Here is a 14,655-nt window from a genome sequence, read left to right on the forward strand (position 1 = left end):
GTCCACATATAAATCTATGATCCCAAATCATTATAATGTAATAAACAGAGTTGTTCAATCATTTTAAATGCACAGTTTTTACATGATCTTGAGTGTTAATTTAGTTGCAAATAAGAATTTAACCAAAAATTCTGACACATTGCACATTTATTCGTCCAGTTGTGGGAAATTGTGCTCACCAGTCGTCTATTACATTGACATACTCGTTATCCACCAATAGCTTATGGAAATATTATGCAGTAATATTCAATTATAACTATCAAAATAGATGGTTGCACCATAACCATGACTAATGGATTTTAGATTGGGGCCACAATAGCTGTTAATTACATTACTTAGGCTAATGCTGTAAAGCATTGACATGAATGAAGCTATTAGTTTTATTAAGTTAATTTGTAGTGATGGTGTTGAGCAGCACCATCTTTGCAACATAAAGTAATATGGTTTATTTGATGTGTTTGAATTTAGAAACAGATAGCAGAAACTATCTGACCCACAGCATAATTTGTTCTCATAAATTGCATTGGTGAATCAACATTAATTTGAAAGTGGGACACCAGAAATATTTATGCTTTATATTATTGATTTCTTGTCTCACAGACTGACACCGGAAAACTTTCATCACCTTGGTTTTTGTTTTACTAATCATAAGCAATTTAGTGTACAATTATGTGAAACAAAGAATTGTGTTTTTGATATCTCAGAAAAAAGTGTTTTGTTTAAGGAGCAGGACCTTTATGGAGCCCGCAACATTTCTACAGAACAGAAAAATCAATCACTTGCTCTAACGAGGGACTTTCAAATGTTTTGCGAGTTTCTCAGCTTTTATGTGTAACCATGCAAAAAATTAGGCTTCTGATTTTCTTGCGCTAACTCCCAGCTATATAACCTGTTGGCTCTTTGAGTAAAAGGATTCATGCACATTTGCTCGCGCAAAGAGCTAAACTGAGCTGAGAAATTAATGGATCGTTTCAGGAAGTGATTCTTTCTTTTGAATTAATCAGTTTTGCATGACACAACACTACTGTGGATGGTGGATTTTTTTTTTAATTTTTTTTTAGATATTGTAAACCTAAATATATTTTATTACATTCTAAATATCTGATCAGACCACCATGTGAAATAAAGTAATGATGGCAATTAATTAGCAAACATTTATATATCTTTACACTGTGCTTCACCTTTTGAAAAAGTTCACTTTTGAAATAACATGCACTTTGTCAGCTTCATGTCACAATGCCAAAAGACTGCTCCTGGTCAACTGATCAGCTTCCATCTCCCCTTGAGTGCCTGCCTGGTGTTACTATAAGTATCTGCACTGGACAGGTTTCCACCATTCTCGCTTTCCTGGCAGGCTGTTTGACTGTAGTAGCTTTGAATGACATGTGATCTTCATGCTTAAATGCAACTTTGATGAGTGAATATCAAGCACTCTTTGAAAATCCTCTTATTAAAATGACCAAAATCCCAAATGTGGAGTCACTTATGCTTAGGATAGTTGGTATTTCAAAAAGCAGTGACATCTTTGATGTTGTTGTTTGGTAGGGTTAACCCTCAAAAGAAAAGCCTCATTACTGATGAATGGACCTCAGCGCTTAAACTCAATTGAGTCTCAGTGCAAAGGTAGATTCACAGAGCGTACCAGCATTACTCTCCTTGCCACAGGCAGTCCACATCATTGAGTTGGAGCACAATGGGAAACTTAGCTTTTCATTTTAAAAATAGGCAAACGGAGCAACATGCACCAGAGCATCATGCCTTATTTGATCTACCCAAGATATCTGGTAGTGGGTTTAGGTAGTGTTTTATGGGAAACATTTAAATTTACCTGGGAACATCATAGTTTCTACAGCCTTCTTCCTCACCATGTTATTTTTATGGAGGGTCAACTGTGCTGTCATATAGAAGGTGGAATATGCAGGTGATGATTGAGATTTTCCTTTTGAGAAAAGTAAGTGTGTCCAGGGCATCAGAGGAGGTCAACCACGCTGACATTTCTCACTATGTAGGTCATGTGGAAATCCCTTTCTTTGGCCCTGCCCCAAACTCCTACTGTTTACCCCAAGAGTTACTGATTGTAACTAAACTTTCATCAAAAAGTGTCAAAATGTTGCCACTGGAAAAAGTCTGTCAATAAAATGATATATCAGAATCAAAAACAATTTAAGAAATTGGAAGGGCATGCTGGAAAAAGAGAGCATGAAGCACTTGTGTTATGTGTTACCAATACAATTTACAAAAAATAAATACAAATTGTATCTGGGTGTCGGTAATGAACCTGAAAGCTGTCTGTCAACCACTATTAAACAACAGAGGAAGAAGAAGAAGACGCTGCTACCAGGCTCTGGAGCTTTGCTAGGGAAATGTGGCTCCGTGAGATTAGATGCCACGGTGTGAACAAGATGAACATGCAAAGACAACTACAGCTGTCAACAATGTTCCTTGTGGAACTCCTTCAATAAATAAATGAAGATGTGGTGCAGTGCAAACTCTGCAGGTAAAGTGGACATATAAGTCTACCACAGATAAGCACAGACGTAAAAGTGAAGCACAGTGCATATACTAATCAAAGGTCAGAGGAAGTGAGTTTCATGTTTGGCGCAAAGCACTAACAACGGTCCACAACTTAAAGATGAAGCTAAAGACGTGCTTCTCATCAGAGTTGTTCTAGGCAGGGTTATTAGTCCAATAGTTCAGAGTGATTAACAAATAGTATTTTTGCTCAAATGTCCCTGTTTGTAATGCGGTCTAACATCTCCAACACGTGTTGTCACTCTCAAGTTTTTAATTCAGGGTGATTTGTCGTAAAACACGGCAGTCTTTGCAAGTGCGGGTGATTTATGAAGCATCTATTACATATCAAGGTGGAAGACTTTGAGTATGACACTTGTGTCAATGTGAACAGATTCATCAAAGTGGATTATCTTTGTGGCCAGAAGTGTTCTTCAGAGATTGACCTTGTTTAGAATTCCATCAGAGGGACGTGGAACACAACAGTGAATGTGTTTTGAAAGATAAGGGACTGATACAGCAGGAGGATGATGAGGTGTGCATCTCACATGTAGTTGTGTGTGACACGGCACTATCCACAGTTTAGCCACTGAACATTCATATGAATTACATTTGTACAGGATAATGACCTTGAGAACATAACATCCTCTTCACCCAGTTGTATTACCTCTGAGGCAATAAAGGTGAACACAGACCTAACACTTCTCACCTGAGGAAAATTGACCCAACAGTTTTGTCAATAATTTAAGTACAGCCAACAATATTTCCAGAAATAGCAATGTTCATTTTGACACAAGAAACATTTCATTCAACAGATGTGATGCGTTTGCTCTGAATGAGCAGCATTGTCAGCGTTTCACAGCTTGAAACCTTTCTTGTAAACAAGAGCAGAGTCTTTTTTTTATTTTTTTATTTTTACTTTTAAGCATGACAAGGCATTACAGGAAAAAAAATATCTTAACATTTTTGGCACTGGAGGTAATATAATTGCCAGCCATCAGGCAGGGTTATAATTTGATGTAAATATGTGCATATACTGTATATGCAAAACTGACTTCTAATAACATAGAGATAACTCTAAACATACAATACATTTTACATTCGTTTTTTATTCCCCTGAACAGCACAAAGTAAAAATATATAATTCATAAAAGTAAAGTATTTTGTGCATGTGTAACTCCCCCTTCTGGTCATCATATCTCTTTTAAGAATGCCTTCCTAAACATTAGGTTAAATCTTGAATTTAAAAGGTCTCGTGGAACCAACTCTAGACATCACACACATTTTGCCTAGATATGCTCGTGGGGTGTCATTTCTCCACTAAATTAAGATTACATAACTACATTAATTATTTTGCACTCCCTCTGCATTCCCCCTTTGTGGTGTTTTAGTCGAGGTATAAATCAGGTGTTCAGTGTAGAGGAAAAGAACATCTCAGAAATGATTGGAATATTATCATTTTAACAAATCAAATGGAAAAAATGTCAGCAAAATGTTTTGGCATTTCTCATTTAAACTAGCGGTAAACCGCATTCCCATCATTATTGTTACACATTTTAAAATTAGCGTTTGTTATTGTACGTTTCCCTAGTGTGCAATATGAAGATATGAAGTCTGACAGTGTCACCATGATGCTAGATTGAAACCAGAGGAGAGGAGTGGTCTGTATGCCTGCCATTATCCTGGGGGTCGGCAGATAAAGACTTAGGAGCTTGGAGTCCTGGGTTGCCTCAAGCGGGAACGCTCATCTAAATGCGCAGAGCTTCTGCAAGGCATTGGTCCAGCCACCTAATGTCAAGCAATTTTCTGCAACAGAAGGAAATTTGATTTGCTGTACTGCAGAGAGTAGAGCTGACTACTCCAAATTCACTTTGAAACATCTCAGTTTTTATCAAGTCATGGCATGGCGACATTAACTATATGGCATGCATACGCATGCATCTAACGGGTAATGCTGAGTGACAGACGAACTGCAGGCACTGTGTTTTTGTATGTTGGTGTGTTTCCCTAATCACAACTGCCATGTAAACGAGGATTTTATTACACGACATAGCTGTGCAATTCATTTTAATGCTTTGGTCTTCTGCTGCACATCTGATTTGTTTGGAGCGAGTGCGCAGTACAACTTAGAAGTAAGAGTATGTCTTTTCATACTAAATTGCAAGTCTGAATTGTTCATGTTGCTGTATTGAAAACATCTTACAACCTCTGTCAAAAGAGCAATTTTGTGTCAAATGGGCCATTGAAATGGTGAATCTTAAAAGGTTGTGCCTGCAGCAAAAACAAAGATTTGATTTAAGTGCCACGGCAAAGTTTGAGGCTGCTATGGACAGAATAGTGTAGAAGAAAACAAAAAGGAAAGCAGAGTAATAGGCATCACAGTTCAAGTCTTGAGCTTCATTTCAGTCTGTCTGTCTACAGTCTAAAAAGTCCTGTTCTTGCCAACATGGTTAATGGCTGCATGCAAACTAGCCTCAAAACTACGGTCATCTGTTAAATAAGGACAGAATTTCAAATGGGTGTTTTAAAAATAAGTTACCAATGTTATGGTGGCAGTTACTGTATATTGGCAATTAGAATTAAAATGCACTATATTGCCTGCTTTTATTAAAAATGGCAGTGCTGCTGGTTGTGGCCAATTTCCCATGCCTACTGTGGCTCTATGCATCATACAATTGTCAAACTCTTTTAAAAAAGATGCATTGAAATGACTCATACAAAATTATGTAAATAGTAGGCTATATTGAGGCAAGCAACATAGGCCTCCTACAGTTTTTCAAATAAACATAACTTGTGCATGAATTACTTCAAACTCTAGTAGGAAACAAGTTGAAGTCATGACCAAAACACACACACACACAAAAAAACTTTGTTACTGTGAGGATTTTAGCACAGTTTAGTTTTTACTGACATGTCCCATTATTGTCTACCTGGACTGTATGTTGCATTTACTTCGACAATTGCAGTGGGACATGGAAAGATGAGTAGGTCTTATTCATCACACAGTGACTACGCCTTGACACAGCTGTGTGAAATCAAGCTTTCTCAATTACTCTCGCTCGCCTCCAATGCCTGTGTTCCTCTTACAGGAGGGACACTCTCAGGCTTTTGTTACATGAAGTGCTACAATTGAACCACAGTAGTGACAAGATGAGAAAATTGAAGAAAGAATTGGTTTGGGGCATCGTCAGGAGGTACAATATGCGTGCCTGTAATGCTGGCTTTCACAGAAAGTGTGTTTAAATTGTGATGTTTTTATTGGACTGGCAGCAGAGATGCATGGTTATGCGGAAGCACGTGCTGCCTGGAGAGAGTAAAACCTGCCTGTGTTGCTCTGACGGAAGGCGCTGCTATTTGTGGAGCAGGTAAAAGAGGAGGCTCTTTTAATCGAGTATTTCATTTGGTATTATCAATGTAAAAAGCTAAAGGCAAGGACCATTTGTTACAGCTCAACCTTGGTAATAATCCGTGAACACTAAATTATTCACAAAACTCTCGACACTGATATGAGGATGCCGCAGCTGTTGAACTTTACCAGCTGTGCCACGTCATGTTCAATATATTGCACTTTCTACCTGTCTGTTGCTGATCACAGCGTGGTGTTGAGCTACTATGATCAGCTCAAAGACATAGAATTATTACAAAGCATCGTTTTTTTAATCACATCCTCGAAAAAAAAAATTTTACTCCCCTGTAAAGTGTGTATCACCATCTGTAAAACTTCAGTGACTGAAATTGAGCAGTTTCTACATATTTAGCTCAACTAATTCTAATGTTTGATGTAACCAGTTGTTGGAAATCTTTGTTAATGTGTATACAAGAAGGATCAAACTATTAGCAGATAGTTTGATCATACACTGACTGTTCAAGTTCTTTGCTTGAAACATGTCAGTTGCTTTTCTGTTTTAAGTTTTAGGTCTTTTTAAACTGGATATTTCTGGTCCCAGATTAGCAGTTTGAAGGCAAACATTTCTGATTCCTGCCACTGAGGGCCACCAGCATGCAGCCCAGAACAGCTATTATTATATCTCCCAGGAGAGTTTGTTGTGTGACACTGGTAGGAGGAGAACGGTGACCCCAGTGATGGCCGGCTAGGGGACAGAGGCCAGCTCTCCCTGTGTTAGAAGACAAACCTCTCAGTGGTTGGTTAAACTAATCACCTTAGCTTTGTTACAAGCCTGCATCTCCACTTAAGAGATGAGTCCCACAGATAAATGAACCAAGTTCATTTTGTCACACTTAAAGCGTCACACAATGCAAATACAGCTAACAGGCAGGCTGACGGCTCCAAATGTATGCCTCTGGTTGCTAAACTGGCAACTGCCGTGTTATATTTCTCTTTATTGCTTTCTTATCTAATTGTCATGCGATTATCCATTTTATTGTTGTGCTCGGGTACACAATGCGTTGATCCGTCTGGTGTGGGATCCCTGTTTATCATGCAGATGTGTTCTGTGTTCGCTGAGGTTCTTATGTAAAACTAGGTAAACTGTTGTTCCCAGTACTTTTGTTTTTTGGAATAATAATTTGCATAGTCCTCATTTGTTTCGACAGATTATTTTTGGGTTGGTTTCAGAGAAATGGGTAAGTGTATAAACATCAGTCATGTACATTTACTCAAGACTTGTCGTGCTCTTTTATCATTAAAGCAGGCTCTCATGTTATTTCCAAAACAATTTTCCTCTTCAGGTTAGAAGGACAAATGCATCTTTAAATAACAGAGGAGGCAGTGAAGCAGAACTGCTTCAAAAATGAAAAAGGTTTAGTATACCATTTGGAGAATTGTATTCATGCAAATAAGTAATTAGTCATGATGCACAAAGCAATGAATGTTTACTGTTAAAAACCTGTTGCCTGCTTTGGTCACTAATAATTTGATTTAATATATATTTGATATGTGAGACCCTAAAGTGCCATTAACACATTTATTAAATTAGCATGAAACAATTCTACTTTTTTTCTGTGCTTTCCGACATGAAATCCAGACTGTATTCTACAATAAAAACAATATTTAGTTAAGGAAGGCATTGACAGTCGTGGTGGGTTATGATTTGTGAATTTTCAAATTGTCATTGAAAAAGTCAAATAGATTATCTGACAAATGTCTTGTCTTATATGTCTTGTTTTTACCGGCGCCTGGCAGTAATATGTCACTTCTGTCAGAGGTAGGTTGTAATGCACCTAAAAGCTGTTTGCCAACTGCTATTAAACAACAGAAGGAGGATAAGAAAAACACATTGCTACCAGGATCCAGTGGTGTTGTGAGATTAGATGCTCCTGTACAAACAGCTGAAACATACTATAACCATTAACAGTTTTTTTGTTTGAAACTCCTTCAAAAAAAATATAAAAAAAAAATGGGATGCAGTTCAAACTGACAGGAAAGGCCAGTATATCATAAGTCTTCCACAGCTACGTACAGTCATTTGGGAGCAAAGCACAAGCAGGCAGTCCATCCAATATTCAGTAGTAGTTTTGATTGAAATGCCTATCCTTAGTTTACAGTATTCTACATGCTGTGGCGTTGGATGAATGCATTCATGCATTTAACCATCAGATAAATGTGTTAAATACACTGACATTCTCTCAAAGAAGTGCGTTATGTGTTCTATTGATTTCCAGAGAGAATCCTCGTAGGAATGTCAAAGTGTCATACTTTTTCAGGAAGAATGTATTGATATGCTTGCCATGTGCTTGCAAACATTTCCAGTTCACAGCAAGGAGAATCTTATCATGGTGTCTGACTTTGTCAACACTATTAAATTTCGAGGGAGTCAGAGATTAATAACTTTCACATAAGGGGCAAATAGGAAGAGTTGCAGACTTGGAAGCTTACAGAAAGATTAATGAGTGTCACAACTGATGAATTTTCCCGTAACATTGTAGAATGGTATATGTTACTAGTATGATCGTCCCATCGTGCAAAGATTACAAAGGAATGACTTATTTTTTTTATAGATAAACATTTTGTCCTTTCCGCACACTTCAGATTACTACTGACCTATTTTCCATCAGAAATAGTACTTTTTTTTCCACAGGGCTACATTGTACCCTCAGCTATGGGTGTTGTAATGAGCAAAATTATCACTACTGTTATTGAACATTTGGCCTGATTCAAAGAAATGCAAATGTGCAAAACTGGCCTTTTAGTTTCAACAATAGTATGCAAAAAAAAAAAAATACACAGAGTTGTGCTTCTCAAAAAGGTTTCTCTGCAAATATGTCATTATTGTGAGGCGGGATGCTCAGCAGTTCTCAAATATCATCAGTGGGGGAACACATGGACACAGCATTGATGAGCATGTTGAGTGCAGATGCTACTTTGAGCAACAGAAAAATGCTGTTAGACATTTCCCATATCGAATAGGACGTGTCAGCACACAGAGCATTTGTAGACCAGAGGTGGAGGTATAAATCCTACAAGTGGAGCTTATTTCTCGATGAATTAAGAAGTGCTTTTGCCACCCTCACTGTCCCTGAGAATGAGTCTAGTGGGTGACCTCGGTCAGAGCAGTTTTGGGCAGGACTTTGACAAGAAAAGCTCCTGTTTTGCTTTACCTGCAGGTTTTTTACTGGAGCTTCATTCATCCATAGTAAACAAAGTGAACCACTAAAGACAAAAACAGCGTTCAACCAGTCTGTCTGCATGTCATTGTAACACACAGATTGGATGAAAGCTTTTATCAAATGCCAAGGTATTAAAAATACAGGAAATTGTTAGTTTGTGTTACTGAAAAATAAAAATAATCTATCAAAATATATTAAGTGATGCTTAACTCCAGCTAAAAATATATATTTTTAACACTGTCCTTTCACAGCAGAAATGACAACTAATAGATGCCCCAAAATTCATAAACATCTGTTCTCACGTTTGTGAAAAACTTTTGATTTTCAACAATAGTTTATTGCTGGTACTCTTGTTTTCTTAAATGGGTGCTTATAAAAATCAATAATGAAGGCAAAGACATCTTCATTCTATTCTAACCTAGTACACAATTCCTTTAGTCGTAAAATGTTTCCCAGGTCATATTTGACTTAAGTAAATTCCCCAAAAACTATTACAAGAAATTCCTTTTTATACAAAAACGTTATCAGTGGTTGGTGTGATGAGGGTGGTAATGGTGGTAGTAGTGTGTTTTGCTTGTTGAGTCCACAATTAAGACAGCTGTTTGACCATGTAAACACCCCTGTAAGATTATGTTAGTTAAATGTCATCTACTTCCCTTGGGATCAGATTTGAGCAGTAATTTAGTGGAACATCTTACCTCAGACTTTAACAGGCAAGATTTTAGAATTTAGAGTTTATTTTTTTAAATAATTTTCTGTTTTACTGATGTGTGCTGTGAATATATCACATTTCCAACCAATGCTATGAACATTTTGCATTCTACAAGAGGCTTCAGATGATCAGATCTGTGCCTTGATACAATCCTGTCTCGGAGGTCTACAGACAATTCTTTGGACTTCATGGCTTGGTTTGTGCTCTGACATGCACTGTCAACTGTGGGACCTTATATAGATGGTGTGTGTCATGTCCAATCAACTGAATTTACCACAGGTGGACTCCAATCAAGTTGTAGAAACATCTCAAGGATGATCAGTGGAAACAGAATGCAGCTGAGCTCAATTTTGAGTGTCATGGCAAAGGCTGTGAATACTTATGTACATGTGATTTCTTTTCATTTTTTATTTTTAATAGATTTGCAAAAATTTAAAAAAAAACAACGTTTTTCACATTGTCATTATGGGGTATTGTGTGTAGAATTTTGAGGAAAATAATTTATTTAATCCATTTTGGAACAAGGCTGTAACATAACAAAATATGGAAAAAGTGAAACGCTGTGAATACTTTCCGGATGCACTGTATGTGTACTTGTTTGGGGAACAATCATCTGTTTACACAGTCACAGAGTCCCCAAATGTAAATAATTTCATTTTGGGGGTGAACACTTGTGTTTGGGTTATGGTATGGTTAAATTTAGGTTGGAATAAGGATTAGGTTTAGACATGTGGTTTATGATCAGGGTTAGTGTAAGTCTCCAGGAAGTGAATATAAATCAGAGCCATGCCATCTGAAGTGATGGAGACACAACCTTCTGTTTATATTTGTAGTGTATGCTGTGTATATACAAAAGCAAAGACACAAACTTGTCACTTTTGAAGTTGGTGTTTCCCGTTTGATCTTCCTTATCCCGTTTTATGACCTGAGGAAATCCAAAATGTGAACGTTCAATTTCATCTTCGGTTTTAACTTCAGTCAGTTGTTCTTTTCTGTGATGCCGTGGTCTACGATGACTACCCTCCTCTTTGTCTGTGTTTGACTACATTTTTAATCATCCTTCATATGATGTAGGAATATTCACTGGGGAGAGTTGATAGCTCAGAGCCACAACTTGGATGTGGACCTGAAAATGACACACTGAATACATTTATTTCCCTTCTTTGTTCATTCCTTTAGATTTTTTTACTTGCAGATCAGATCAAAGCTGCCCCTACAATTAAGTATTGACAATAACCTGACGTAAAAATGTATGTAAATGTATAGAAAATGGTGGTTTATACAATAATCTTTTGATTGGGTAAGCAGTTTAGCGTTTTCCTTTATATGAATAAATACAAATCTTTGTACTTCAGCCCTTTTGAAAAGGTTTTGCATGTTAGAAAACGATTGCTCAACTAATTTATCAGAACTTGTTTTCACAGCCAGATACATGGTGTAGTATATTAGTTTGTGGGTCGTTAGCGTGTCTTGGACTGGGAGTGCCATTTCTACTTCTGAATAGCATTCAAGGCGGAACTTGCAGTTTACACAAGTCCTTTTCAAAATTGGAGGCTTACTGGCGTGTCAAGTGTTAATCATCTCTATTTTGAAGCATTTGGAAACAATGTTCTGTCCTCATTACACATAACTAAGCATCTCTACCTGAAAGACATGGAAGTACCTTCCTTTTTTTAACCACTGGAGACAAAGTCTTCTGAGTGATAATGAAAGCAAATTGTTTACCAGTCTCCCATATTACTACCCCAAGTAGCATGTCATTTGCAAAAAAGCTGAGAGTTGAAAGTTATTGAATAGATTCCTTCCCAGCTACAGTCAGATGGATGAACACTGAAGGGCACAAGATTTACCCATTTTTTTGTTGTGATGAACAATTTTTCAGCACTTCCTCTGATTATTTGTTGTATCTCATGATCCTTTAGCCAAATGTCACATGACATGGTGATCATTAGTATTTTTGTTCCATAAAGAACCAGATTTACCATGATTATCCATGACACAGTAATCTTACACAAGCAAGAATGGTAAATGTCGAGGCACACATTGTTAAGAAAAGGTATTTTAAGCTCTTTATTTATAACATAAACATCCACTTATCAGCTTCTCTATACAGCATACATGGAAATGGATCCAAACTGCAGTCAAGTTTTATCAAATGAAATTCTTCATGGTGTTTCCACTGATTAGACATTTCAAATAGCTCCCAAGAGACATTTTTCACTTCTAGCATATACTTAACCAACTGTATCATTTCGTAAAGAGGAATGTCACAAATTATACAATGAACTCAGATATCGTGTAATCTGATTCGATACTTTTCTTTTTTTAATGTAAAGATTTAAAATATGTGTATTGGTAATTTTTTCTCAGAGCTAAATGATGTTCCTCTGAGCCCAACCATGTCCACACATGTATTTAAGGGAGAGAATCTTAAACAAACAACAACAAAAAAACGTGAAGCAAGAGCAACTTCTCAGTGAAAACCTAGAAGTTTAACAAGTTCACAAGTTTATTAGGAATTGCGATATTCATTAATATTGGTCTCACAGCAGGTTTAGCGTAGCTTTCTAGTCGTAAGATGCATAAAGCTCAATATATTAACAGAATAGGTATATTTCCGATGACTCCCCAAACAACATTTTCAGCACCCTCTAAAGGAACCGACATGTCCTCCTCATACCTAAACGGCACAAGAAGTCCTTTGTAAAAATTACAATCTGTACATGACCGTTAGACCGCGCAAGCTACGGGCACACCAGACCTTCATCATTAACGTTTTGAAACGGATAGTTGGTTAGGTTTCGGCAACAATTTTTTTTAGGTTTAGTAAAAGATTGTGGGATGGGTTGAGATAAGTACTTTAGTTAGATAAGTTATGTTTCATACCTGATGTGGGTTAAATACATCACAGAAGTCAATTTAGGTATATCAATTAATTAAAATAAGTTAACATGCTCCCGTCATAATTACAATGGCCACTAAAGGACGGAATAAATGTTAAATGGGTTTTATTAAGCTGCTTGTACACACAACATTTATGGCAATTATAATAACATAAGCTAAATATACAAAATTAAAACGCAATTTTATTTTTTTGCATAACTATGTTTATTTATTCCATGCTTATGTGTAGTCAGTTTCAATTTCATTCACTATGTGAACTTGACATTTGCTTAGGTATACGTATAATAACAATAAAAACACTAAGTGTTCTTCCATTTGTTGAGCAGTTTTAACACAGTAAGTAGTGTCATTTAGTTCATACTGGAAAAAAAAATGTACAGAAATATATTGCTGCGTTATGAATTTTGCACTACATTCTGTGTAAGTAATTGTAATTACATTACATAGACCAGCAGCTACATAGTTTTGTTGAAGAATTTAAGGCATGATTAAGCCTGTTTTATAAATGATAAAGCTGCGATATTCATGTCTTTTCTGTCTCTGTGATGTGGTGTTGATATTCAGGTCGAACAACGGGTATGAATAAATATGCTACTCTCATTTTCCTATTAACAACATTAACAATCTTATACTTCATGTCACCATGGATAGACCCAACAATCATCATGCAACAATGTTACTCATTCATACTGCCTATCTAACTTGCTGTCTCCTTGCTTTACCCCCTCATGCTATCAGTGGCTGGGACAAAAAGCAAAGTGAAAGGTGAGTTATTGCTTCCATTTTCTTGCTACATGATTTATGTTGCACACGGTTCCCAATAAACAATGTTTGGATCATGCTTTTATCTCCCCCAAGAGCCCAGCAGGCATTAACATACACTGCTTCTTCCCAAGCTTTTTGGGCATTTTTTTCCAACCTTTCTTTCTCCAAGAGAGGTTTGCTCAACCTGCTTGCTCTTTCTCAGATACAACCTGCTTCACATATGTAAAGATTCACACCAGGGAGCTGCCTGCCTCACCCAGTCATGCTCTCCTGTATTTGGCTACTGTGCAGCTCTACTGAAGCAGCTGCGAGGTCGTTCCTGGTTCAAGGACACCCCGGTGGTGGATGAGTGAGGAGAGAGCCTTTCCTCATTTGCTTTCCCTACCCAGATTTTCCCAGACGTATTGTACTATAAAAGTTGAGACCTTCTGGTCACATGCGTTTTTATTTTACCTCTGGTCTTACTATTTAAGGCTTTGTCCTGATATCTGATGAAGTATGTATTCAGTTCATTGCCATTGATTCTCATCTATTGTCTACAAAATGTATGTTTTCATATTTATTGTTTTAGTACTTCTTGCTGCTAACCCATGAAAAGCTTCATCCTTTGGAAGAAAAAAATCTTGCTACAGAATACTTGATGGTTTACAGACCCCTCCTTTTGTATTACATACATTTTCTGCTGTTGGTCATGTGTTTGCTGGCTGATACTGTCATAGCAACCCAACATCATTACCATAGTGTCTCAGTGACTCTGCCATCGGAGTTGCTGCCATTTTCAGTGTTATTGATAGACTCTGTTTAAAGAAATAAAAAGATTTCCTGTTCTGACCATTGACTGTATTAAAGTGGACGTAGCTGCTGGGTCTGAAAAATGACACCAATGGGGAAGTGCCATAAAGTGCAATACCACTGAGTGCCCCTAGAGGCTAGCTCCAAAAATCCTCTGCCTCCATAGACTCCCATTCAACTTTTCTCATGAAATACAAAGTCAACACGTTTTTTCCACACGTTCTTATAGTGTTGTTAGCTAAAGTCCCTCCTTCTAATTCGTTTTTGGGCAGGCCATCTGAAAATATTATTGTTATTAATCAGAAATTAGGCTTTTCAAGGATGTATTTTGGGGGGCTTTCGTGTTATATTGACAGGCCTGTGTTGCAGTCAGGTTTCTGCTATCGGTGGGCGAGACGTAGTGT

At 37.2% G+C, this 14,655-nt stretch overlaps 1 protein-coding gene across 3 annotated transcripts in view; it reads left to right on the top strand.

Annotated features, from left to right (window-relative positions):
- cadm2b (cell adhesion molecule 2b) overlaps nucleotides 1-14,655 on the top strand; it is a 137,995-nt gene that overhangs the window by 78,040 nt on the left and 45,300 nt on the right. For 2 of the 3 annotated variants that reach the window (XM_069707386.1, XM_069707387.1), the window contains exon 2: nucleotides 13,433-13,459. The exons of the other annotated variant lie outside the window; for it this stretch is intronic. In XM_069707386.1, coding sequence (XP_069563487.1) covers nucleotides 13,433-13,459 — 27 coding nt within the window. The remainder of the gene's footprint in view (nucleotides 1-13,432; nucleotides 13,460-14,655) is intronic. 3 annotated transcript variants of the gene reach the window in all.

Source organism: Brachyistius frenatus, unplaced genomic scaffold (assembly GCF_029030835.1).
Source record: "Brachyistius frenatus isolate BFR_SWC_R1_liver_20210118 unplaced genomic scaffold, ASM2903083v1 Contig_68, whole genome shotgun sequence".
In the NCBI taxonomy this organism is placed as follows: Eukaryota; Metazoa; Chordata; class Actinopteri; family Embiotocidae; genus Brachyistius; species Brachyistius frenatus.